The 27,529-nt window shown below is 42.4% G+C and overlaps 1 protein-coding gene across 8 annotated transcripts in view; it reads right to left on the bottom strand.

Annotated features, from left to right (window-relative positions):
• FRY (FRY microtubule binding protein) overlaps nt 1-27,529 on the bottom strand; it is a 444,805-nt gene that overhangs the window by 74,576 nt on the left and 342,700 nt on the right. For all 8 annotated transcript variants that reach the window (XM_073662506.1, XM_073662507.1, XM_073662508.1 and 5 more), the window contains 12 exons: nt 26,080-26,137; nt 25,819-25,910; nt 25,559-25,731; nt 24,604-24,764; nt 24,003-24,113; nt 23,640-23,794; nt 15,315-15,414; nt 13,313-13,484; nt 6,683-6,939; nt 4,548-4,694; nt 2,353-2,521; nt 570-660 (listed from right to left, as the gene is read on the bottom strand). In XM_073662506.1, the coding sequence (XP_073518607.1) occupies nt 570-660; nt 2,353-2,521; nt 4,548-4,694; nt 6,683-6,939; nt 13,313-13,484; nt 15,315-15,414; nt 23,640-23,794; nt 24,003-24,113; nt 24,604-24,764; nt 25,559-25,731; nt 25,819-25,910; nt 26,080-26,137 (1,686 nt within the window). The remainder of the gene's footprint in view (nt 1-569; nt 661-2,352; nt 2,522-4,547; nt 4,695-6,682; nt 6,940-13,312; nt 13,485-15,314; nt 15,415-23,639; nt 23,795-24,002; nt 24,114-24,603; nt 24,765-25,558; nt 25,732-25,818; nt 25,911-26,079; nt 26,138-27,529) is intronic.

Raw genomic sequence — 27,529 nt, 5'->3', positions numbered from 1 at the left:
ACTTTTTGTATGTATATTTGTTCCTTCCAAAATGACAGAGCACAAATTGTATTATGCTTTTGCACAAGGTGCTTTGATGGGAGGCTGAGGTCAGTACTCTGTGTATTTGTAACAAATTTATTTTCTCTCCATAAAAGCAAGGAATTAAAAAAATTATATCAAAAGACCCTGAACGTTTAGGCCCTGGAAAATCCCTTGAAAAAAATGGCAACCACAAAAACCACCGCCACCCAAAGAGGGATTTATAGAATTGAAACTGATGGAGGAATAGGAAGCATCAGACAAGCACCGATAATGTCTTGCATCACAAAAATCATTATTCACTTCCTTACTTCTATTTTAAATCAACCGTATTAATAAAACATCTGGACATGAAATAATTTATAATATACAGGAAGAGAGCGGACTTGAGCAAGGTTTGAGGCTGTGAAATCATTGCATGCCAAGAAATACTGAATAATTCATGTTAAGAAACATAATAAAGTCTGAAGTGCTTGGGACACTTATGGATGAAGGGGCAATAATGGCGGATTACAACCAAAATAATTATAATAAGCTACGTTCCCCACCTGTCATCTGAGTCTTTAGCTCCCCTGCTGTCTTCTAGATCAGGGAAGCCATCTTGTCCTGCGACAACAGTGTTACTACTGGAGGTGGTTCCTGTAAATCAACAGAAAAGACCATTAGGACTAAAGATGGGAAAATTGATTTTTATGAGTTAGGTCTATTGGTCAGATCAGCAAATCTGTAATTGCTTGATGGAAAGCCGGCATTCCTGACTCTTGTTTTGATTAGCTGGGCTGGTGTGACGTTGTGTGCGTCATATCGCAATGATGGTGCGGCGGCAGCCCGGCTAAGCAAAAGGAGAGCCTGGAGTTCTGCAGCTTCCGCTTATGTCACAGCGACAGAGCTACGGCTTCTCTTCCGATCTGCTCTGTTGACTGGATGTGACTGCTGACGTCATGCTGATTGACAGCTGGCTCCCCGCTGCCTAACTGTGGGAAGCCGGCTGTCAACCAGCATGACGTTAACAATCATGTCCTCTCGACAGAAAAGCCCAGAAAAAGAAGAAGAGCTGCTCTCTTGACTTAGAGCAGCCGAATTGCCGGCAGGAGCGGTCAGTGACTGCTCTGAGCCGATGCTGGATAGAAAAGGCACATAGTTAGTTTTTTGGCTCATAGTAAAAAAAAATTATTTAGTTCTCAATATCCCCTTTAACATGCCCTGGACACATTTTCATCCTGCGAAAATTAAACACCAAAGCTTGACTGCAAGCAGACATATTAAAATGTGTAAAATGCAGAGAACTAGAAGAAACTTAGGAAACCTCCAGCACATTTTTTTTTTTTTTTTTTTTTTTTTTTTAACAGACGAGGTGAATGAACGGTTAAAAGAAACACAGAAAAACAAATGGACAATGTACCAATTTTAAAGGATGCAGAAAAAGATCAAATCATTTGTGTGTGAATAAGGTTTGACATGCAAATGGTCTCTTCAGTGAGGAAGAGGGCTTGAACTCTAGCGCCACCTATTGGAAGTAGCAATCCTAAAAGTCATTATCAACCCTTTAATGAGCCTTGAAATATGACTTAGGATAAAAGCCAAATCAGAATCTCAATTTGCAGACACGATGTTTCAGAGTATTGCCCCTCGTTAGTACAAAGCATGAGATCTGATTTGGCTGGGTGAGAGGCTAAGTCTGGGATCTAAGGGCTAAAGTTTCTCCTTGGGGAGAGTGACATGCCAAGTCTGGCATGCCAGTATGAGGAGACTTACATGCCTTGCATGCTCCTTTGGGAAATTAAATATGCAAAGTTAGACACTAATGGTCCAAAATGTTCACATTCAGTTTTCAATACATAGTCTCTCCAAAAGGCAAGTAACAAAATGTTCTTTGTATTCTTAGAGGTGAAATATTTTATTCCCGGTGCTCACAAATCCGGAAGGGATTTGGGCTTAGACGTTCACTGATCTGCTGTAGCAATATCATGTTTAATCAGTAGAAAAAGCCTTCACTTCTTATCGTCTATTGATCTTCGAGGAGAAATGTGGTTTATACAGCCAAGTTCCTTAAAAAAATGGTGTCAAACTACTAATCATCTTTGTAGAATTTCTATAAAACGGCTTGTATGTGTTGGAAAAGAGAAAGAGTTGAATTTCCCAGAACAAATATGCCGAACCCTTTCTCAAACAAGGCGAAAATCCTTCAAGGCAGAGGACTTTCTTCTGCTTCTTAGATCAGATCAGTCCCTTGTGCTACAGAGAACTTTATAGTTAAAAGCTAAAAACACATGAAGGAGCTGAAAAAAAAATGTGACTTAAAAATCCCAGATCAAAACATTCATTCCTTACCAGAGGGAGCAGCGGAGGCCTTGTTGCTGGCGGTGAAGCGGTAGAAAGGGGGGTTATCGCAATGTTGAACTATGGGGTTAACAGGATCGGTCTGCTGAAGCTCAAAGAGAAGCTCTTCCATTGTCTGGATGGTATTATTTCTACACAAGTAGATTGCCACTTTTTTGATCTGGAGAGTCAGAAATAAAAAAAAAAAAAATGTTTCTATAGGGGGGAAACAATTTATATTCTTTTTATATTCTTTATTATATTATATATTATTTATATTCTTTTTGTAATTATTAAATAAATAATATTGAGAGAATTAAAGGAGTTATCCAGGATTTTACCAGGTAATGTCAAAATAATAGAATAACCAAAACTCACCTTTTAAATCCACCCTGCCCCCAGTCCTTCGCCAGTGCTGCAGCTGGTTAGGTACTCTAAATCATTCACCTGACCCCTACAGCCAATCCATGCCTTTAAGCCTTTAACAGCAAAATCATTCCAACCTTCCTATAATAATCACTCAGTGAAGACTACAGCTATGAATGTCCCATATTGCAGTTACGTTACATCAGACGCTATAGTTATAAAGATTATTCTAAATTGTGAGCAAAACACAAGATAGACTAGTATGCAAGTCTAAGGCACGGGTAAGTAGCAGACTGCACCTGATGCAGCAGCATGCATGTCACAGGCGGTATGCCTAGAGGCTCCCTTTAGGCTGTGTGCCCACGATGCGTTTTTTAAGCGTTTTTGCAGCGGCAATTCCGCTGCAGAAACGCTTAAAAAACGCATGGTAGAAGGCCTGCCATCTTCCTCAATGATAATCCGCATGTGCTGTGCACATGCTGCGGAAATTTCCGCTGCGGATTATCATTGCGGAAAAAAACGCAGCACTACAAATTATTTTGCGGAAGCGCTTGACAACCCGCATGCAGAAATGCATGTGAAGAACGCTTCACATCCGCTTGTCTCTGGCAGGAAAAATGCATGTACAATCCGCATGTGTTTTTTCTGCCAGGGAGATGCAGAAACGCTCAGGAAAAATCCGGAGCATTTCTGCATCGTGGGCACAAAGCCTTATTTTGCGAAAGCGCTGCGTTTTCGCCGCCACTGACTTGAATTGGAAAGCTTGGAATCCGCATCACTGGATCTGTAGATGCGCATTCCATGCGTTTCAATGTGCGGATGGTACCAGGGTCTGGAGGACTGGAGACTCTCCTCCGGACTCGGGTACTATAGAACCTGTAAAAAAAAAGAATAAAATAAAAAATATATATTATATTTACCTTCTGATGGCCCCCGGTGTGCTTGTCTCGGTTTGCCGGCAGATCGCGGTGGACTGAAGGACCTGCGCTGACGTCATTTAGTCATGTGACGGGTCACGCGACGCTGACGTCGGCAGGTCCTTCAGTGTACCGCGAGCTGCCGGCAAGCCAAGACGCATCGAATAAAAACAGCGCGGGCCATCAGAAGGTAAGTATAGATTTATTTTTTACCATTCTTTTACGGTCACACTATATAAATCCATGCCGGTTGCATGGATTTATATAGTGTGACCAAGTTGTTAAACACTTTCCAAATGATGCTAAAATCGCTTGGAAAGCGCTTGTCAACCCACATGCGGAAATGCAAGTGAAGAACGGTTCACATCCGCAAGTCCCTGGCAGGAAAACGCATGTACAATCCGCATGTACAATCCGCATGCGTTTTTTCTGCCAGGGAGATGCAGAAACGCTCAGGAAAAAATCCTGAGCATTTCTGCATCGTGGGCACATAGCCTTAAAGTTCTAATTCTAGAATATGCCATAATTCAGGACAATAGGACTTGAATCTTACTGCAAAGTTACATGAGCTTGATCGAGAATGGACCCTCAGGTAAAGCCTTAATACCAATATGGCCAGATAGTCCCTGTCTATCTGCCCCTGATTGATCTTGAGATAATAACAGGTCAGGGCTTTTTAGTGTTTTCAGAAAGACAAGGAGCTTATTGCCACCTTTATCCATCAACGCTGCAGGTTTGCACAAGTCAATGTGGTTTCAGTCAACACGTCAAAGCCAAGAAAAATGTATCCAATGGTTATTTTTGGTCCAATGTCAGAATTAATGACTCTACAGTTAATTAGGTAGAGACAGGATTCAGTAAAAGCTCACTTATTTATACATATATATCTTACATGTAGTTAGATAGAAAGGTTTATCATCTTACATAAGGCAGTAGGGTGGTATCACTGCTGACCCCGCACAGGCTAATTAGGAACTGTAGAGTTATCCGGAGGTTGTTGCTCCACTTCTCATTATTGGCCAAGGCATTCCAAGCATTTTCCACCTCCTGGCCCGGCACCTCATCCGCATACTGCCCAAGACACAGCACAAACAGAACGGCATTAACAACCAATGCTTACAGCCCTCAACAACTGGAGGTGTTCAAAATGTGTGTTTTAGGACACCGATCACAGGATATACAAGTGATGCAGGTGACTCCCGCACTTCGGATGCAGCAGCTATTACTTTGGCTGATGGTGATTTTGGACACCAAGTGTCTGGTGCTGAACTCTGAAGACAGGGCGCGAGACAGGGCGCGAGACAGGGCGCGAGACAGGGCGCGAGACAGGGCGCGAGACAGGGCGCGAGACAGGGCGCGAGACAGGGCGCGAGACAGGGCGCGAGACAGGGCGCGAGACAGGGCGCGAGACAGGGCGCGAGACAGGGCGCGAGACAGGGCGCGAGACAGGGCGCGAGACAGGGCGCGAGACAGGGCGCAAAAGAAAGAGAAAGACAGAGTAAGAGAGAGAGAAAAAGAAAGAGAAAAAGAGAGACTTGTACCTATAAAAAAGCAAAAATTAAAGAGCGGCTACCAGGAAAGACAAAACTAGAACTATATACTGGATACACCGGTCCTGGAGACAATCCAGAAGGAAGCGGACCATTAATAAACATTAATATAGTAAAACATTTTTATATCTTACTACTAGGCTGAGATATGGTCAATTTGAAGGTACGGGCCCAAAGCCTGAAAAACACGTTAACAAAAGTTCTGTCAGGTCCAGTGATGTCATGAAGACCTCACCACCGAAAAACACACCACCTCCCTAATGCCCGACTCAACGAGCGCCAGTCATGTCCGTACATGTGGGGACATTGATGTACTCGGAGGTTAGGATCCATGATAACAGTGCACCTGACAGAAATCAATATGGGAAGTGACGTCACCAGAGCCTGCAGCGCTTCCTAGGTTTCGGGCCTTTTAGTATAAAGTTATCATATTTCAGCAAAAAAAAGTTATTAAAAGGGGTTGTCCACGTTTGGGGGCGTTTTATTTACTTAAATGCAAGTATCTAAAGTAGTAGTAAAAGCTTAAAAAAATTTTTAGATTTGGGTTTCATTAAAACATTGCACAGTTCGGCTTTGACAGGTTTTTTGCTTCCCTGGACATTCACTAACTGATGTGTTCTGTAGTCATAAACCAGCTGAGCGCAGCACAGGAAAAATCTGATTAAAAAGTCATATCCTCCCCATCAGATTGTCATAGTATGTGCACACATAGGCCCGATTCATCAAAACCAGCAATTTTTTCGCCGGTCTTGATGAGGTGGAGTTTTGGAGTCAGAGTCATTAAGAGGCGCAGGCTTTTAGTGAAATGGGTGCGTCTGGCAAGAATTGTGTGCGCGCCTCCATTCACCTCAGCACAAATTTTACTCCAGTCGGGGACTGGAATAAGATACACCACATGTCGTCATGAATTACACAAGCTGTGGGGTTGTATCCTCGTCCCACCCATTTTGGTGGAGCTTGGCAAAACTGGGGTGAAAACAGCAAAAAGTCTACATTGCACCAATCTTTTGCGACTTTTCAAAACCAATTAACGTAATCACTTTGCTGAATCAGGGTCTGAGTAATTTTGCTGAGTTTTTGAAGCGGAAACTGAGCAGAAACTCAAGTTTTTGAGGAGTTTTGAGTTTCCGCTCAGTCTATGCTCCAAAACCTCCTCAAAAAAAAATTAATGTGCACATAATCATAGCGGGCTGACTGAAAGATTCTCAGTAAACTCATTCTGCAGCCAACAATAGATAGTAAAACTTAGTGGCTACAGAAGGGAAACGGTGCAAAATTTCTAACAAAATCAAATGGCAAAAATGATTCTTAGCCTTACATACAACCATTTTAAAACAATTTTCATTTCACATACACTCTACTAGGTCTCCTAAAAAAAGGCATTTCTACAACCTATTGTGCCAAATGTCGGTAAAAAAAAAGGGTGACACGAGCTGCCTCGCTCTAATAGGATGTTATAAACTGTATAGATGTATAAGTGCCACGCGCCATGTGAGCCACGATTATTACCTTTGCCGTCATGTACATGAGGTTATTAAGAACTAGGGAGGTGGCCTCTGGAGAGCCCCATCCGTTTCCTTTGAGACCAAAGGTGGTAATTGGTTCTCCATCTCTATCGGTGATTTCTTCTTCGGGGGTACTGGGGCTGGAGTCTGGGAGAAGTAGTCTACTGTCCACCAGCTCAATGTTATGTAGCCAAGGCAGTAAGTAGGTGAGCATGATCTGGCGTCCATTAGGATGGGTAGTTGGGAATCGCTGGCTTATTTCTGTTGGTAAGAACAAGTAATAGGGTATTAGGGTGAAATACCTATGTCAGCATGCACTTACGCCATTTTTACATCCAAATTTGAAGTATACCTAAACTTTAAAACTATTTTTCATATGTTCTATCCCCTTAAAAGCCTTGTTGATCATGGAGGATTTGGCGAGACCACTTACCAGGAGAAGCACCCAGCTCACCCATGAGTGCACACGCGGTGGAGCCCACAGACTATCTTAGTGGGACTAAACACTGCTGTGTGCACGCTCATATATTAGTAGGGTTCGTCTTTCCTGTGGTAGGATCAAAACTGTGTCGGGGTGGGGGTCTCGGGACCCTGACCACCACTAATTAACAAGGCCTTTAAGCAGCCATAACACATCAAATGCTGTGTTATGATACCCCACCATACAAATAAATGCTCGGTCCAGTCTAGTGTCGTTTTGGTTTCTACAAGAAAGTCAAAAAGGATCGCCTGTTAGAAATCCATCATCATATGAATGGGGGAGAGTTGGGAAGCCCTCATATATACTAGACTGTCAGCTAAACTCGCAGATATCAACGGGTTCAGACGACTATAATGTGTTTGGGGGCCTTTTCGAATAGTCTTATTGGCTTCTCAGCATTTCCACCTGCTCTATCCCTCCCTCATGCTTTACACTGCAGCTATGTGCAGCAGGGAGTCATCGCAGAATGTAGTGATTTTCCCTACATCAAAAATATTAAAAGTATAATAAAGTATAAATATAAGAGTAAAAGTGATACAAAGAGGACTAATAAGTATCAGAGTCATTGAGCCAAATATAGGGGCAGCCTAGAGATCCAGAAAAGTCTTAAACTCATTTACAGAATCCCCATTTACAAGATAACATAAAACACTTTTCTAGAAAACATTATGGACCACAGCTATACTTTTTCAGACTCTACTTCAAAGTAATATGGATGTGTGCAATGAATGCTAGCTTCTGAAAGCGGAGCTCTTATCCACTATTCTAACATCTAAACAGCCCATATCATTTGGCTCCTTTACCGTCCTCTCATTAGGAGGCAATGAAAGCCGCCTTTACTGGAAGTCATAAGAATTTACATGAAAAGTTATTTCCGGAAAAGGACATAATAAATAAAGTGGTGATGAGACGTGTGGTGCTGTCAGGGAGTGATGGTCGCACATGTACACTAGACCTCTACTTAAATAAGGGCTTTGGAAGCACCCAGACCCCCAGTGAACGCACATTTAATATTTATCCTGGGGATAGGTTATAAAGGTTTTTGCAGTAATAATTCACCCCAGCCTATCATTAAGAGGATCACAATCTAATTGGATTATAAAAAACACACATATCAATTTCAACTTGTGAACAAGCCCTTAACTTATTAGGGCTTGTTCACAAGTTGAGTTAACGCTGCCTTTTGTTTGTGCAGAAAAAAACGCAGCATAAACGCAACTTGTTTTTTTACGCACAAACAAAATGCAGCGTTTTACATTACCAGCAAATTGAATGAGATTTCTGAAATCTCATGCATACACTGCTTAGTTTTTCCCTGCAGGTTTGAACCTTTATAATGTTTTTTTGAAATCTGCAAAGTGTCAATTGTTTTAGAAATGTTTTACGGTGTTTTTCACCCATTCAAATGAATGGGAAAAATACACGTAAAAATGAACGCAAAAATGCACATATTTTACTCAGGTTTTTTGCGCTAACACTTTTTCTGAAGAAAAATATGGTGCAAATACTAAACATGTGCACATCCCCCTCCCTCGTTTTTGGAGTGTGGAAGGAAATTCACACAGACATTAAGGCTATGTTCACATGCAGCATTTTTTTTTCTGCAGGCAAAACCTGCTCTCTTGGCAGCAAAGAAGCTGCTTACAAAAAGCAGGTTTTGCTGCATTTTTGCTGGGTTTTTCAGGATCCCGAAATTCAGCTTTGCTGAATATCCCTCACCTGTCCAAAGTTAAAATAATCCAGTGTCCCATGCCGTAATCCACCTGGGTGCCATTTTTTCATCAGCGTGAGCAGTGGCTTGAGACGACTGCACACGCCGAAGAGCAGTAGAGAATGACTCGCTGCAACGAGCGGGCTCCTGAACTGTGCGGACCTAAGTGAGTGACAGGACACCGCTCAGTGAGGTTACTGCAATTCAGTGGCCTGCTCACTGCAATGAGTCATTCTCCTCTGCTCCTCAGTGTGTGCTGTCGCCTCAAGCCACCGCTCATGCTGATGCAGAAATGTCGCACAGATGGATTACGGTGTGGGACACTGGATTATTTCAGCTTCGGACATGTGAGGGATATTATTTTTTATTTTTGGTTTGTTTACAGGGGACAATGGCTTCAGGGAATTAGGTGTCAAGGTGAGTATAATGTGTTTTTTATTTTAGTTTTAATTTTACACTCTATGTAGACAGCGGGGGGTGACAAACTCTCAACATTGTCCCTTGCAAGCGCTGATCACAGCGCAAGCAGGGGACAATGATGAGAGCTGCACCCAGCACTTGGGAACAACACAAACTGTATCGGTGATTCCCAGGCGCCGATACATATGATACTGATGCGGCACACAGTTGCCACACATATATACATGAACACTGTTGGTTTCTGCAGTACCGGAAATATCAGGACGTGCGACAGAGGCCCAAGACATTGACAGAGCATTGAGTTTGTAGGACACCATTTACTTTCACACTTTGGTCGGCCTTTGAATTGGTTAGGTATTGTTCAATTTCACTCCTTGGTCGGCCAATGTTTATTTTTCACACATCACTAATTTAATTAAACTGTACTAATCCTAACTGCCATTCTCAGGTGAGGACACCAAGACATTATGGTTTAAACTTGGGAAAATCACAAAAATAAATGCGTTTCACATACTGCTGTATGTAGCAAGGAAAATAAAAGATGCAACATAACGGGATCTCTATACAAAATAACAGCTTTATTAATGTATATAAGTGAGCCAAAACATAAACAATTTAAAAACAATTAAAACCCAAAAAAAAAAACATGTCAGATAGCCCAGTATTAGGCTATGACACCCCTAGACCACCCTGCTAAAGAGGACATAGGTGAGTAATAGATGACTAAATAAATACACACATAGCAGCACAAAGAAAAAATGGAAACAAGCAGCCCTTAAATATATATGGGCAATAACATAGATATAGATATAAGCCAATAGAAAGGTCAATGAACAAATAAATATACCATGTGAATCATGGAGCAAAAATCCAAAGTGCTAGCGCATAGATACATGTATCCTGATAAACTGACAGCTGCCAACATGAATGAAACACACCCTCTGAAAAGAGTATATGTAATGATATATATCATATAAACAGCGGACACCAACGTTCTTGGGAGACTGTGCATGTAGTATGAGGAAAAAAGATAATATATACCAAATCAAGGTAATGCCGAGTCAAATGGCAAACTCATACATGCAGCGGTACCTGCCAAAAATATATAGGGGAGAAGCACAAGCACTAGGATAAACAATCATACTTGGCCTATGTCCATAGCAGAGATCATGGGTGGATAGAGGGTGGTGACACGCAGATTACCGCCGGATCACTTCCGGTTGGCTTCATTCCGAGTGGCTGTGACATCTCACCACTGACAGGCAAGTACCTGCGCATGCGCTAGGACCGTCGCCCCTGACCTTTTCAGCTGGTCCGCACCTGTTGCTTATTTGCTTACGATACATATGGATCCGTTTGGGCCTTACACTAAGCCATTCTCAAGGCGATATAGGCCAAGTAGGATTGTATACATACATACATATACATATACTCTTTTCAGAGGGTGTGTTTCATTCATGTTGGCAGCTGTCAGTTTATCAGGATGCATGTATCTATGCACTAGCACTTTGGATTTTTGCTCCATGATTCACATGGTATATTTATTTGTTCATTGACCTTTCTATTGGCTTATATCTGTATCTATGTTATTGCCCATATATATTTAAGGGCTGCTTGTTTCCATTTTTTCTTTGTGCTGCTATGTGTGCATTTATTTAGTCATCTATTACTCACCTATGTCCTCTTTAGCAGGGTGGTCTAGGGGTGTCATAGCCTGATCCTGGGCTATCTGACATGTTTGTTTTGTGGGTTTTAATTGTTTTCAAATTGTTTGTGCTTGGGCTCACTTATATACATTAATAAATCTGTTATTTTGTATAGAGATCCCGTTATGTTGCATCTTTTCTTTTCCTTGCTACATAGGTCTTTGCATGCAACTGGTTGATCTCTATCATTTAATATTATTAGTGATGAGCGAGTATGTTCTGTTAACCCTTTCGGCGAGTATGCTCGGGCGAGCACCGAGTAGTTACAGCTGCTCGTTGTTATGTTTGAATCACTCCCGTGTGCATGATTTGCGACTGTTTGACAGCTTTAGTACATTGGAGGAATGTCTATTTCTTACACATTCCTCACATGTACTAAAGCTGTCAAACAGTTGCAAATCATGCACACGGGAGCGATTTAACCTAATCACCGAGCAGCTGTAAATACTTGAAGCTCGGCCTGAGCATACTTGCCGAAAGGGTTAACAGAACATACTCGCTCATCACTAAATATTATCTTTAATGGTGCTCGCCTTATCTCTTTGCTCAGTCACATACTGCTGTACCTGCTTTTTTTTTCACTAAAAACGCAGTAAAACCTGATACCTGCTTTTTTTGCACTTATTCATTGCTTTCTATGAGTGAACAAATGCTGCAAAAACGCTGAAAGAAATGACATGCTGCAGTTTTCGAATTCAGTCAGGAAAAAAAACAACAATGTGTGTGCATGAGATTTCTGAAATCTCATAGCCTTTGCCGGTACTGTATAACGCAGTTTAATTTGTAGAAAAAAAAAAAACACAGCAAAAATGCAACGTGTTTACATAGACTAAAGCCCCCGTCTCACATAGCGAGATCGCTGCTGTGTAACGGTTTTGGTGACGCAACAGCGACCTCACCAGCGATGTCGCTATGTGTGACACTTTGCAACGATCAGGCCCCTGCTGTGAGGTCGCTGATCGCTGCAAAGTGTCCTGGACCATTTTTTGGTCGTTGCCCTCCCGCTGGTCAGCACACATCGCTGTGTGTGACCAGCGGGAGCAGCGATCAGGCTGGTAACCATGATAAACATCGGGTTACTAGGGGCACACGCGCACCTAGTAACCCGTTGTTTATCATGGTTACGAGCCTGCTGAAGTGAGCGGTAACCTACCGCTCACTGTAGCAGAGTGGTAACCATGATAAACAACGGGTTACTAGGTGCGCGTGTGCCCCTAGTAACCCGATGTTTACCATAGTTACCAGCCTGCTCCTGCTTCAGCAGGGTCGTAACCAGGAGCAGGACATCGTGGAAAGATTCTTTCCACGATGTCGCTGCTCCCCTGATCGTTGGTGAGCCTGCCTGTTTGACAGCTCACCAGCGACCACATAGCGACGCAGCAACGATCCCTGACAGGTCGTATCATTGTCGGGATCGTTGCAGCGTCGCTAAGTGTGACGGGGTCTTAAGACACCAAACAAACTCCATGTAGATATTGTCATTGATTGGATTTGAACCCAGGATTTGTGGTGTAGCAATTATTGCTGCATGGGTTACAGTCCCACCCTACACTAAAATGGACCAAAAGCGATCTTTACTCAGATGATCAGATCAATCCTATTAAAGACCTGTGATAATTAGGGGCCATGACTGAGATTTTCTATTTCTGCCTACAAGCGTCAAGTCACACACAGAACCACAGCGTGGCAATAATGCCAATCCCAAAAAAACTGCGTATTTTTTTTTTTTACTAAAGAATGTGCACATATTGATCTGTTTCAAGTCACCATTTTTCATGGATATAGAGATAAACCAATTCTCTATATGACAGAGGGCATTAAAGGGGTTGTCCGACAGTAACATACATATTTTTTAGGCATAGATTGATTACATATAATAAACTGAGGCATACTCACCTTCCTCTGTCATGTGGATCCAGCGCAGGTCGCTCTGGAGGTTTCCACCAGCTCCACGAGCACCGACTGCCCCACTCGGAAGTCACAATACCGCTGCAGCCTATAACTGGCTGCAGCGGTCAGTTGACTAGTACAGCGCATTATTGGTCTCCCATGAAGTGCTCTTCTAGTCACTTGACCGCTGTAGACAACTACAGGCTGCAATGGTGCTGTGACTTAAGAAGGGGGCAGACACTGCATCTGAACCGTCAAAACCTCCAGAGTGGCCTGTACTGGACCCGTGGGGGGCGCTATAAGGAGAGTATGCTTAAAAATATATTACTTTCAGACAACCCCTTTAAGCAGTTTTGATTCTCTGCAGAAAGAACATCTAGACCACACAGATATTAGCAGGCTAGTTGTCTGATGGTTAAGTATTACCTGAAAACAAGGGCAGAGTCAGCTCAGGATACATCCGTGCCAGCTCGTTAGATAACCGGATTAATGAAACACTATACAAAGGCGGCAAAATCCCGTGTGTCCCATACAAGATACTTCCCGGCTTCTGTTCTGCCACTTTCTTAGAGTATACAAACAGCTTCCCCTCAAGGACCTGGGGTGAAAAAAAAATAAATCAAATATTATCTTGGCAATCCCTTAAAATCTACATACGAAGCAGGGGGTGCATTAGTTTTTTCATGATCATCTTCACCAGAAAACCAAATATACCCCCGTTGTATCATGAATAGGTGCGGCCAGTGGCAGACTGTTACATTGTACTTTACGACAAAGTTTCAATCTAACTTTCCCAATTGCCTGTTTATGTGGTTGGAGGATTATCACATTCGGAAAACAGGACTTGTGGTCTTACAAAAGTATTCCCTAAACGTTCAGTAATGATACTTTTATTATCAATGGGATCATTATGCTGCAAGGTGTTTATATGGCTATTTTTAAAGATCCATGAAACTACGAAATACTCTTTTTAGAATCTCTCCCATTCGGCTTATAATGGCTCCGTCACTTTTTTTGCTAATTTTTTAGTCCCATTAGGTTTTTTTACGGTTAATTCAGTTTTGCTTATTGTAAGTAACATGGTGACACCGTAGGGTACGTAGAGCTCAGAATGGGTCAAATAACATTTTATTGACTGACTTCTAATTCTGATATGATGACCTTCCAACAGTGGTATAGATAAGCCAATCTGCTGTAACATTAAACCCACTGCTGGCAATAGGGAATAACACTGAGGATCTTCACATGTAAATGGGTCAGATAAATTTTAGTAGCAAGTAAACTGTTTATTCTCAAAGTTGATGAGTTGCAAGCAGGATAAACGATCAAGTGTAAGGATCTGAGTGAGACTAACTGGGAGAAATTGTGATAGCTAGATAACTGGGTCAGAGCAGCTCCAAAACGGCAGGTCTTATAGGGTGTCCATGGGATGCAGAGTCCTAGTAACTATAAAAGGGGTCCAAGGAAGGACAACCAGTGCTCCAACGACAGTATCGTAGGCACCTAAAGAACAATTTATCCAATCGCATAGAATAAGCCATCAGTTTGCGATCAGTGGAGATCCAATCTTTAGGACCCTCATCGATCCTAGTTTAGTACTGTACCCAATCCTAACCTCCAAGCTTTGCTTGACATTGTAGTTCAGTCTTACTCAAGTGAATAGGAGTGGCTGCAGTTCCATGCATAGTCGAGGCCAGGAACAGAGAAAATTTAGTACTGCATCCCCTAATTTTTTTTCCTTCACTGCATTTATCCAGGTCATCTAGCTGTGCGGGGGGAAAACTACAGCAGCGCTGCTCCCCTTCAATCTCAGGGGGTCCAGATGTTAGACCCACACCGATTATAAAAGTCTGGGGATGTACTTTTACTTTAGGTGATGTAAAACCCTTTTACACCTTACTACTATAAAAAAAAGTCAAAATATAAAGTGCATTGCCACACACAAAAGTCCATGCTGACCTCTGTCCACCACTAAAAGAACCTACAAAAGGTATGTGACTATCTACTGGAACATAGAGCAGAACCCATCATACTTCTGGGTTTTGCCACCCAGGACAGAAGCATGAGGATTTTTTCCCTTCTTCACTCTTGGTGCAAATTTTTCACCTCCTTGTTTGTGAACAATGCAGTTTTTCTGGAGTAGGAACTTTTCTAAACGAAACCAATGGAACAAACAAAAGACCCCTTGATCTTATGGCTCCATAGCAGCCATATAATCGAACCCAATAATAAGTACGCCCGTTTTCTTCTGAGTGATAAAGCTCAATATTGGAGATTTCTAAGCTTTTTCTTGCCATGAACATATAAAAAAAGGATGGTGGTCAAGGTGTTTGAGGACAGAGGTCCTAAAGACTGTTGGTATGACATCTGCTTATGTATGGCAGACATATATGTATAGACTTATGGTCTAATAACTTTCTGTACTTACTTGCATTAGCTGCACTGATATTTCATAGATTTCACGGTTAGTGTCAGACGCCTTGAACAGAACCAGGTTCAGCAAAGTCACAATGTCAAATGGATAATTCCTAAAGACAAAAGTAGACAATAAATAAAAAAAATATAATACAAATAGTAATTTGAAACAGCTGCCGTGAAATAATAAACCTAAGAAACCCATTCTAAAATATATCATATGCCTAGTGGCTGAACAGCTTGTCCTTGGAAGAGGCCCATTAATCTTCTGATTTCTAAAAATCCCATAATCTTTGTAATTTATTTTTTACTTCCCAGTAATAAAGATGTTTTCACTGTTTTAGTCTTGGACAGCGCAGCAACAGACAACAGCAAAAATCAGAAGAATTCTAGAAATTTGGCCTCAACAAAATAAATGAATCTGGACATCAAGCAGGGAGATCTTCCAAACTGAAAACAATCTTGGCTTCCATTTCTTTCAGAGACTTGCCGAAAAAGGAGGTTTTAACAGATAAAATGAAAAACAACAAACAAAACTAAAGTGCGGTAACGGCAACTATTTCACGTGAACCTGCTATGCATAACACCTGAGCAATATTGACCTGACTTTAGAAAACATCCCATGTATATATTTATCTTGTTTTCTTATATGCTTTGAACTAATTTTGAAATATATAGATATCTATAATATAACGGGAGATGTGTGTCTCTGTCCGAAGCCTCGATAGACTGCGCATGCGTGACGCGCAGTCTGGCTCCAGACAGAAGACAGCATCCAGCCATTACAGGTAAGACAGCCACTGCTATGGGGCCCGGGCCCGTGGCCGGAGGGGGCCCGTGAGGGCCCCAAGCAGCGTGGGAACGAGGAGGATAGGCAAGTAGGAGGTGGCGGCGGCAGAGCAGCGGCACGCACTACCACGTGTGCCCGCTGCTAAAGGGACATGAATATTCCCTCTGAGGCCACTCCCATGGGCGTGGAGAAGACGGAATATTCATTCTCTTTAGTAGCGGGCACGGAGGAGCGCTGAGCTCCGGCTCCTGCTGTCAGTGGCCGCCGCTAAAGAGAAAGCATATTCACGCTTCTCCACGCCCATAGTCCCGGCGTGGAGAGGAGTGAATGTGTGGCAGCAGCTCACCTCGGCTTCTGAGAGCGCGCGCAGCTCAGATGCCGACATGAGCTGCTGCACACAGGACGCAGCGCTGGAGCAGAGGTGAGGAAGGAAGGTGAGTATAAGTGTTTATTGTTTTATGTGCAGTGATTGGGGGATGAGGAGGCCACACATACCAGGAATGGGGGATTGAGGAAGCCACACATACCAGGAATGGGGGATTGAGGAGGCCACACATACCAGGATTTGGGGATTGAGGAGGCCACACATACCAGGACTGGGGGGTTGAGGAGGCCACACATACCAGGATTGGGGGATTGAGGAGGCCACACATACCAGGAATAGGGGATTGAGGAGGCCACACATACCAGGATTGAGGGGTTGAGGAGGCCACACATACCAGGAATGGGGATTGAGGAGGCCACACATACCAGGATTGGGGGATTGAGGAGGCCACACATACCAGGATTGGGGGATTGAGGAGGCCACACATACCAGGATTGGGGGATTGAGGAGGCCACACATACCAGGATTGGGGGATTGAGGAGGCCACACATACCAGGAATGGGGGATTGAGGAGGCCACACATACCAGGATTTGGGGATTGAGGAGGCCACACATACCAGGATTGAGGGGTTGAGGAGGCCACACATACCAGGAATGTGGGATTGAGGAGGCCACACATACCAGGAATGGGGGATTGAGGAGGCCACACATACCAGGAATGGGGGATTGAGGAGGCCACACATACCAGGAATGGGGGATTGAGGAGGCCACACATACCAGGAATGGGGGATTGAGGAGGCCACACATTCCAGGGATTAGGGGATTGAGGAGGCCACACATACCAGGAATGGGGGATTGAGGAGGCCACGCATACCATGATTTGGGGATGAGGGGAGCCACGCATACCGGAAATGGGGATGAGGGGAGCCACGCATACCGGAAATGGGGATGAGGGGAGCCACGCATACCGGAAATGGGGATGAGGGGAGCCACGCATACCGGAAATGGGGATGAGGGGAGCCACGCATACCGGAAATGGGGGATGAGGGGAGCCACGCATACCGGAAATGGGGATGAGGGGAGCCACGCATACCGGAAATGGGGATGAGGGGAGCCACGCATACCGGGATCGGGGATGGGGGGAGCCACGTATACGGGGATGAGGGGAGCCACGCATACCGGGATCGGGGATGAGGGGAGCCACGCATACCGGGATCGGGGATGAGGGGAGCCACGCATACCGGGATCGGGGATGAGGGGAGCCACGCATACCGGGATCGGGGATGAGGGGAGCCACGCATACCGGGATCGGGGATGAGGGGAGCCACGCATACCGGGATCGGGGATGAGGGGAGCCACGCATACCGGGATTGGATGGTCGGGACAGGATGGGGGCAGCACATACCAGCATGGGAGACCATATACCAATAAAAATGCTCGCCCCTCGGGCGTAGAACGGGTTCAATAGCTAGTAGAGATATAGATAGATAGATATATATATATATATATATATACACACACAGTTATATGAAAAAGTTTGGGCACCCCTATTAATCTTAAGCTTAATGTTTTATAAAAATTGGTGTTTTTGCAACAGCTATTTCAGTTTGATATATGTAATAACTATTGGACACAGTAATGTTTCTGCCTTGAAATGAGGTTTATTGTACTAACAGAAAATGTGCAATCTGCATTCAAACAAAATTTGACAGGTGCATAAGTATGGGCACCCTTATCATTTTCTTGTTTTAAATACTCCTACCTACTTTTTACTGACTTACTAAAGCACTTTTTTTGGTTTTGTAACCTCATTGAGCTTTGAACTTCATAGCCAGGTGTATGCAATCATGAGAAAAGCTACTTAAAGTGGCCACTTGCAAGTTGTTCTCCTGTTTGAATCTCCTCTGAAGAGTGGCATCATGGGCTCCTCAAAACAACTGTCGAATGATCTGAAAACAAAGATTATTCAATATAGTTGTTCAGGGGAAGGATACAAAAAGCTGTCTCAGAGATTTAACCTGTCAGTTTCAAAAATACCTTCATCCAGGATCCAGGAACTCATTAAAAGCTACAGGAAGCGACTAGAGGCTGTTATTTTTTCAAAAGGAGGATCTACTAAATATTAATGTCACTTTTCTGGTGAGGTGCCCATACTTATGCACCTGTCAAATTTTGTTTGAATGCAGACTGCACATTTTCTGTTAGTACAATAAACCTCATTTCAAGGCAGAAACATTACTGTGTCCAACAGTTATTACATATATCAAACTGAAATAGCTGTTGCAAAAACACCAATTTTTAGAAAACATTAAGCTTAAGATTAATAGGGGTGCCCAAACTTTTTCATATAACTGTATATATATATATATATATATATATATATATATATATATATATATATTTTTTTTTTTATTTTTTTTTTTACACATTAGTGGTTACTTTTAGTTCCTAAAATTGCAGAGTAAGTTTCAGTCTGCAATCTTCATCCTCAGCTTGCAGCCTGACCCAAGTTTCAGATTTTTCTCTTGTTAGAGTGTCTCTCCCAGTAATGCAGGCTGGATAGAAAATCTGTGTGCGCAGGATGCTGCCGCACTCACTTGTTTTCAGTGATCAGCACAGCTCCAATACTGCACTATTCTCCTCTCCTTGTTTATAGTCTGTTTTCTTTGTTCTCCATAAAACTTTACACAGATTCAACTCTTTGCAGATTTCTGTACAACTCCTCTATCTCCAAGAAATCCGTCAACCTTCTTTTTTTTTTTTTATGTGAAAAAAAAAATGGACTATTTTCCATAAGCGTCCTGGATCAGAGTTTCATACAGTATTTCAGTTTTTACCATCAGTGTTTTATCTATTTCTTTCGTATGTAAAAAGAAAAAAAAACACAACTGGAGATTTCCCAAGTGTTTCCTAACAACCAGTGAAAAAAGGACAGCACTAGGATGCCATTAGTGCACCGTCTGAGATTTTCGTGGACCCATAGGTTTCCAAATGAGTGCAAATGATCAAAGCATAAATATACTAAAAGCTGTGGCATGAGATGTTAAACGTGAAAATAATGTAAGCGCCCAACACTTCAGCCGTCGACCATAGTCTCCAAAGTTAAAAATGATTGGCTCCAATTCATCAGTGTTGACGCCAGAAAACGGTCATAAAACACTTTGTAAAGTCGCAAAACTTTTGCTCAGTGCAGAGCTGCGCAAACAATTTGTGACTTTTTAGCATTTTCACACCAGTTTTGGGCAGCTCCGCTAAAATGGTCAGAGCCGGGATGGGATGAGGCGTGGATACGTTCGCCCTTCAAAGTCAGCAATAGTGCCGACGTTTCTTACGCTGGAGAAATTACTTCAGTTCATAACTGGAATAACCTTTCTGGTGAGGCGCAAGCTACTAATAATATCTGCCTCATTCATTAAGTGATGTGCACCAATTAAGAATTTTTTCACATCTTATTCCTGTATGAAAGAGCCATTCTGAATGAATCGGGGCCATCATATTGAATTGGTATAATGAAAAATTGTAGAACAGAACATAAAGGATTGATACATCTGTAAGTGCATTCATGGTAATCTGTACTCATCACTGTCTGGTCTAGATCACTAATCTGGCCTCTTTGTTTTGGAAGCTCTTAACATTTTTGGCCTCAATTTTGTTTACCGGTTACCTTGAACACAACTTGAAAAATAAGGTCACTAGTTCCTTGGGGATTGGAAACATTACATTTTCTTAGTGTGACCAGGAGGTCTGGCAATACAACTGTAGTAGAAGGCCAAACACCAGTAAGGAATGTATGACCCTATCGCCTATAAAACATTTCAGAAAAATGAGGCGTCTGTACACAAGAACACTATATAAAAACAATGCTTTAATGTCTGTTCGTTAATCCTCTTCCAAGCACCCCGCCTTGGTAAGTGGCCAAGCGTCATTTTTATTGTATGATTTCACTTTACTCATTTTCTTACTGCTTCTACATTTCCAGCTTTTTCACCCAAAAATGACAATAAGATTTTTGCAGACTTTTTCTGAAGTTTTTGAGTCTTAAGTTCATTGTGTCAACATATAGTATAAATTAATGGATTTGCTTAAAAGGATGTTTTTCCGGAGTATAATCTAAGGCTATGTTCACACATCATGTTTTTTTCTGCATTCATTTTCTGCAGCAAAACCTGCAAGGAGGTTATTCAGGATTTTTGTTGCTGTTTTCTTGCTGCGTCTTTTTCTCTGTTATGCATGTGCATAAAGTTCAGTGAAAAAAAAAATCTCATTGTGGTGTATGCACAAAAAACGCTGCAAAAATGCTGAAAACCTGACACCAGCATTTTTGGTGCGTTTTTTCACCACCCATTTCTTCCAATGCGTGAAAAAAAGCTGAAAAGTGACATGCTCTATTTTGCAAAAAAACATGCAAAGCATAAAATCCTGATCAAACAAAAATGATGTGTGCATGAGATTTCTGTAATCTCAGACTTTGCTGGTACTGAAAACCGCAGCTGAAAATTTGCATAAAAAAAGCATCAAAATACACTGAAAAAAACATGATGTGTGAACATAGCCTTACTGTACAGAATTAGATCATTATTGGTCTCCCGTATTTCATAGCATTGATCAAAATAGAGTTGAAAACACAAATGCAGGTAAACATTTTACAACTGTTTTTTGAAGAATAATGAAAAAACACCATCGTAAAATATTATTGCCATGGGCAGCAAGGTGACTCAGTGGTTAGCAGCACTGTTGCTTTGCAGTGCTGGGGTCTGGGGTGGAGTCAAATCCCACCAAGGACAACATCTGCAAGGAGTTTGTATGTTCTCTCCGTGTTTGCGTGGGTTTCCTCCGGCTTCTCCGGTTTCCTCCCACATTCCAAAGACATACTGATAGGGAATCTAGATTGTGAGCCCCAATGGGGACAGTGATGATAACGTCTGTAAAGCTGAGAGACTAATGGCGCTACATAAGTGAGTAAAATAAATCAAAAATAAATAAATTGCCAGCCATACAATGTGATGTTATATGACACCCAAACAAATGACACACAGGGCATATGGAAAGAAGATGTCAGTGAGATCTAGAACCATCTTTGTCACGGAAGGATAATATATATTTTAAAGGGGTTTTCCATTTTCATAAAATCTCTGGCACAGTTTAAAACAAACAACCAAAAAAAACCCCACACAATGATTTTACGCTCACTCTCTCTAGGTCCAGTGCCGAGTCTCCGCTGCTGGTCTCAGTGTCTATTATTGTCTGCAGCGCCGAAGTCACATGGTCGGCACTGCAGACAATCAGTGAGCTCAGCAGCTCCAAGTGGATTAGGCCATCGGCTTGGGCAGAGCTCCTGAGCTCACTAATTGGTTGCATGACATTAGTGCTGCAGACAATAATAGACACTGAGAGCAGCAGCGGAGACTCGGGGCTGGACCTATAAAGAGTGAGTGGAAAAACATTGTTGGTAGAAGTGGCGGAGACTCAGCGGTGGATCCAAGGAGGGAGGGAGTAAAGCACAGGGGTTTTTGTTTTTTTGTTCTTAAAAAAACTGCTGCGTTTTTTTTTTCTGCAGTAAAAACGGTGAGTTTTCTTGGCATTTTTGTGGTGCGGATTACATTTGTACTTTGTCTACAGTACATGTGTAATAAAGTTAGTTTTATTCATCAAAATGCAACGAAAAATGCGCTTTTTGCAGTGTTTTTTCACTTACTCATCCACTTTCTCTGGGAGAAAAAAAAAAGCTGCAAAAATACCAAAAGACTTGACAAGCTGCAGATTTCAAAAACGCTGCAGTTCTTAAATTCAGTCAGGAATAATAAAAAAACAAGTGTATGCCTGAGATTTCTGAGACATCGTACCTTTAGCAGGTGCTGTAAAATGCAGCTTTTAATTTGCATTAAAATAAAACCACAGCAAGAAGAAAAAAAACACTACAAGAATGCTGCATGTGAACACAGCCTAAATGTTTTCCCACTTGTAGAAAAAAAAAAAAAAGTCTTCTGATGGAAAAAAGAGAAAACGGCACTAAATATCTGGACACCTGTGGATGACGGCCGTGTGCGCAGCACTTGTGACTTATTATGGGAACTGTATTGCTGAGACTTTTACGTTATTTGTACCCGATGAGAATTTTACGGCATGAAATAATATTATTCCTCCAGCGTATTAATAGCTGGACAGGCTGCCTTCTAGGAGCCGGTGATGAGTGGAGTCAGCTGAGGCAGATTAGCTCCCTGTGACTCTCCGAACGCTCAGTCACTGGGAAATCCAAATAATCAGCTTCCCAAATGGCAGCCTGACCCTGGTCTGTAACAATCCACCCCGGCCTCAACAGCACAGGCACAGACGGAGACAGAGACAGGTCAGGCTGAAAAGAACATTAAAGTGAATTTTCTCTTCAGGGACAATGCAAGGTGAAAAGCAATTAGATCCATACAGAGGTGCAAAATTGCTATAAAATGCATCAGTATAGAGTCACATCCTATATGGGTGGAGTTAGGTTATTGGTCAGAAATCTCAGCTCACAGGACATACTGGGATTTGTACCTCTAGAGCCAGTTTGCAACTTTTACTCATTCAACGGGGCTAAGACATAGACCAGTGGGTGTTATTTCTTCGAGATTCTGCATTGCCTCATTCCTTACCCACATGTCAGCTCCCTGTATGTCCCTTGACATGCAACCAACTCATCTTTACCCTTCCACGCTGGGGTGGCAGGGCTGGCCGTGCGCGAACGCTGGGGTGGCAGGGCTGGCCGTGCGCGAACGCTGGGGTGGCAGGGCTAGCCGCGCGTGCACGCTGGGGTGGCAGGGCTGGCCGTGCGCACATTGGTGTAGCAGGGCTCAATGGGGCACACTGATGTAGCAGAGCTGTTTGGGGGGCATCAGACTGTATGGGGAAAAATAATGTGGGGGCATCATACTGTGTGTGGGAGAATGTAATGTATGGGGACATGTTGGGAGGTAAGCATCTTTTAGAATATCCTAGCCACGGTCCATGATTGGGAAATCTATACAATTACTATAGCCATTCATTCCATGGGAAAAACAAAATATGGTGACTATAGACATACTCCACAGGCATGTACTCTGGGGATAGGGGCCACTGCACAGTATATTTAGATTCAGGGCTGTGGCAGTGAACTGAATCTTTGGCTCAATAGTAGGAAAAGCCCTAGGAATGATGTACCCATTATATGCAATATTTTCAGTAATATTTTCTGCATGCTATTGTGATACCTGTTTCCACAAACCGTAGCGATAGCCTTGAAGCACCCGGAGGCCAGCTGATAGGATCCCGTGTAGCAGCGATCAATGGCCCAGTTAAAGAGATTAATTTGATCCGGGTTGAGTTCAAGTAACAACACGACCACTTCAGAGCCAAGCTGGTGAACCTAGAAACAGAAAAACATGGCAAAAAGTGAATTAATTCAGGAACTGCCCTATAATTCATGAATAAACAAGAGGACGTGACTTCATGCTCCTCAGGAGACAAATGTATATCCATATACTCAGATAATAGTGAGAGGGACCTGGATATACAATAAAAATCATCTGCACAACAATCTGCCATTGCTCATGTACAGGATCAGGATTACTTACCCGCATGTCCTGACAGGCCAGGATGTTGTCCAACCATTTGTAAAGATATCCATCAGGAGACAAGCCCACATTGTCAAAGACTGGACCACAGCAAAGAACAGCGGACATTGCCTGGCCAGATACACAGAAAAAGAACTAAGTATGTTTGTAGAAAATGGTAACTTGGATGTGATATAAGGAATGTTATGACCATTTGACTTTAAAGATTTTTTTCCCATGAACAAAGTTCATTTTAATCAATAGATCTTGGAATAATAATAATTTCCACAATTGGATGTGTTTAAATAAAATGTTCCTGTGCTGAGATAATCTTATAAATGTGCCCCTGCTGTGTACAGTGTAATGGCTGTGTCTGACCGTGCAGGAACATGGTCTGATCATACCACAGCTCCTGGGCAGGGGAGGAAGCAAAAGTGTGTGTGGATAAGCAATAAATATTGCTCGTGGGCCAAGTTCTATATAGAAACCCGCAGATACTATATCGACATCACGAATAATTTTACCAAATATCAAAATTCACACTTCGTATCAAAAAACTGAAATAAATAATTCCCCAAATAGAAACTGGAACGAGATTTAGGAGGTGCGGCGTTGAATTCACCTTTAGTGCACAGTATTGGTATCTTGTGATCTGATGGTTTCGATCGCTGTAACGGTCCAGAGGAGTGAACATAATGCTGAAGGGCCCGGCCCACTGACTGAACAGGATGAACAGGTGGTGCCGCAAGCTTTGCTGCGGGAACAAAAATCTCCGGTGGTGAACTAGAATAATAAAAAGCAAACAAAAAAACACTTGAAAAAACCCTTTTATAAAAGGTGTTAAATTCTTACAATTTATGACACAAAGTCTAGCTAATTACATTAATGTTTTTCGGTCTCTTCTTAAAGGGATCAGACTACACAGGATTTGTACACAAAATGATACAATATCATTAAAGGGGTTGTCCATTACTTGAACAACCCCTTCTGAATCCCTATGACCCCCCCCCTGTTAAATAGCAACACTCATACTCCCCCTATGGTGCTAGCGCCATTCCAGCAGTGTCGCCACTAGCTCTCCCGGGGTTCGCATAACATAATCCCTAAGGCCAATCAGCACTGGCTTCACTCTCCTCTCCTATGGAAATATTTGACATCCAGAGAAAGCAGCCGCAGCTCTCACTTCCTCCGGATTTATCGATTTGTTCTAAGGCGGGGAGAGTGATGCCAGCGCTGATTGGCCACAGGGACCATGTGACATAATAATGTCACATAATCCCCGGGAGAGCCAGTGCCGACGCCGCTGGAATGGTGCAAACACCGGAGGTGAGTATAGGTGTTATTTTACTATGGGGGAAATAGGGGATTGAGAAGAAGTTGTCTAAGTAGTGGACAACCCCTTTAATAATACTATTTTCCCAGCTATTTCAATATTCATTTTAGATTGACAGAAATCATTAAAAAGATGGATGTAAGAGCAGAATCTTATTGGTAAGATGGCTTTGAAAAGATGTGTTGATTGTAGGACAGAATTAAGTCATCGATAAGTACCCCCACCCTCCAAACCACAGCCATACCTGGCACACACTGGATCAGGTTGGCAATCATGGCACTGAAGTGGGCTCGGATATCTTTAAGAATTTCAACTTCCTTGTCATTTTCAGCTTCCAGAAGCATCCGTGTAAGGTCCACGTACTCCAAAAACAATGCACCAAGAGCTAAGGTGTCTCTTTCTAAGGCTCCATTAGTGCTTAAAAAAATTAAAAATATATATATAAAAAAAATTGCATGCCGTAGAGGAGACTTCATATAGATTAATGTAGACGTTACGACTTACTTATCACTTATGACGCCCGCATCAGCCAATAACTCAAATATCCTTAACAGCTGCAGCCTCAGCAGGTCTCGTCGTTCTCTCCGTTTCTTGTTCTGCCAAGAATATGGAGAATTGGTAAAATCTTAATAAATGTAGATATGCCATAAATATACAAGATGGGGTCGCGCCTTTTATACCATCCAGTGAGGAGTCCGAGTGTGCCGACCCTAAAAAGTGGGATACAGCATTATTATCGCATTAATTGTTTTTTTTTGGACTAACCTCTGGTCTTCGTTCTAAGGCTTCTTTCATTAAAGGATGAAGTTCTTCAACCAATTCCCTGTAAAAACAGGATTTTTTTACATTTTAACCAAACATCAAGACAGAATAGATAACTATTTCTATAATCTGGATCCTCGCTCTTCACTAAACAACGGAGTTAGTTAAACACGCATTTTTCCCATTTACAGTGCCACCTTTGTGTACTGGTTGCATGTGGTATTGCAACTCATTCCTTTTCAACAGGTGAGCTGAAGTTTCCAAAAAACAAGCAAACAGGGGAAAAAAAACATCCGCGATCTTCTAATCCCATACAAGTAACAAATATTAATAACTAGCATGCCTATTCTTATCCCAGCCCAGCTCATTTCCACTGTGCTTTCATTTAACAGGACAGTAGGTGATTACTTTTGACCTTGAATATGACAGAAATTTGGCAAAGTAATATCCTAAACATTCAGATCACATTTTATCCATTTCATATGAATGGAGTATAAACGACCCCATTTTCTCCCGTTCACTGCAAAGTGATTTTTCAAGATGTAGACATGGAATCCACACCTAAATCTTCAACATTTCTCTAGTGTGTGAACATGGCCTGAGAATACTGTGAAAGTAGGGTGCAGGTACATGTTTAAAGCAATAAAATACATTAAAGGGGTTATCCAGCCTTATAAAACTGAGGGTTTATCCTTGAGATTTAGATCATTGGGGGTCCAAATATCAGCTGTTTGAAGAGGCTGCAGAGCGCATGCAAGCGCCGCAGCCTGTTTGATGATTGCACCAGCTAAACGCCGGTTCATACTTGCCGACGCCATATTTTTTTAGCTCCCATTCAAGATATTATAGTGTTATACTATGAAATCAAACTAAGCAGCTGTATATTAAACAGAGCTAAAAAGAATCCATGAACTTTAGACAGCCCAGTATCTATTAAATAGAACCTGTCGCCAAGTTTTCGCCACCTAATCTGAGAGCAGCTGGATGCAGAGACAGAGACCCTGATTCCAGCGATATGTCACTTACTGGGCTGCTTACTATAGGTTTGATAAAATCACTGTTTTATCAGCAGGAGATTCACTAGAGAACTACAAAACTGCTGACATGTAGTTCACATTTATGAGCTCTGTATGACCCCGCCCCCCACCACTGATTGGTAGTTTTCAGTATACACTGTGCATAGGCAGGAAGCTGCCAATCAGTGGTGTGGGCGGGGTTATACAGAGCTCTGCATTCAGAGAACTGGTTGATCTTTATCAAAACAGGATCTCTGTCCCTACATCATGCTACACTCAGATGGGGTAGCAAAAATCTGGTGACAGATTCCCTTTTAATCAGACGATCAGCTGAGTACAATAACTTATAAAACTAAGGGTTGTAGCATCAAGTTTTTGGATTTGCGAGTGACTGAAAACTTTAGAAATAAGGCCTCCTGTACACTAAATGGCGTAAT

Source organism: Phyllobates terribilis, unplaced genomic scaffold, assembly GCF_046119375.1.
Source record: "Phyllobates terribilis strain yellow unplaced genomic scaffold, ASM4611937v1 Scaffold_2__4_contigs__length_985480577, whole genome shotgun sequence".
NCBI classification, from domain to species: Eukaryota; Metazoa; Chordata; class Amphibia; order Anura; family Dendrobatidae; genus Phyllobates; species Phyllobates terribilis.
Note: the sequence above shows the minus strand (reverse complement) of the source record. Positions and strands in the feature narration are given on the sequence as shown.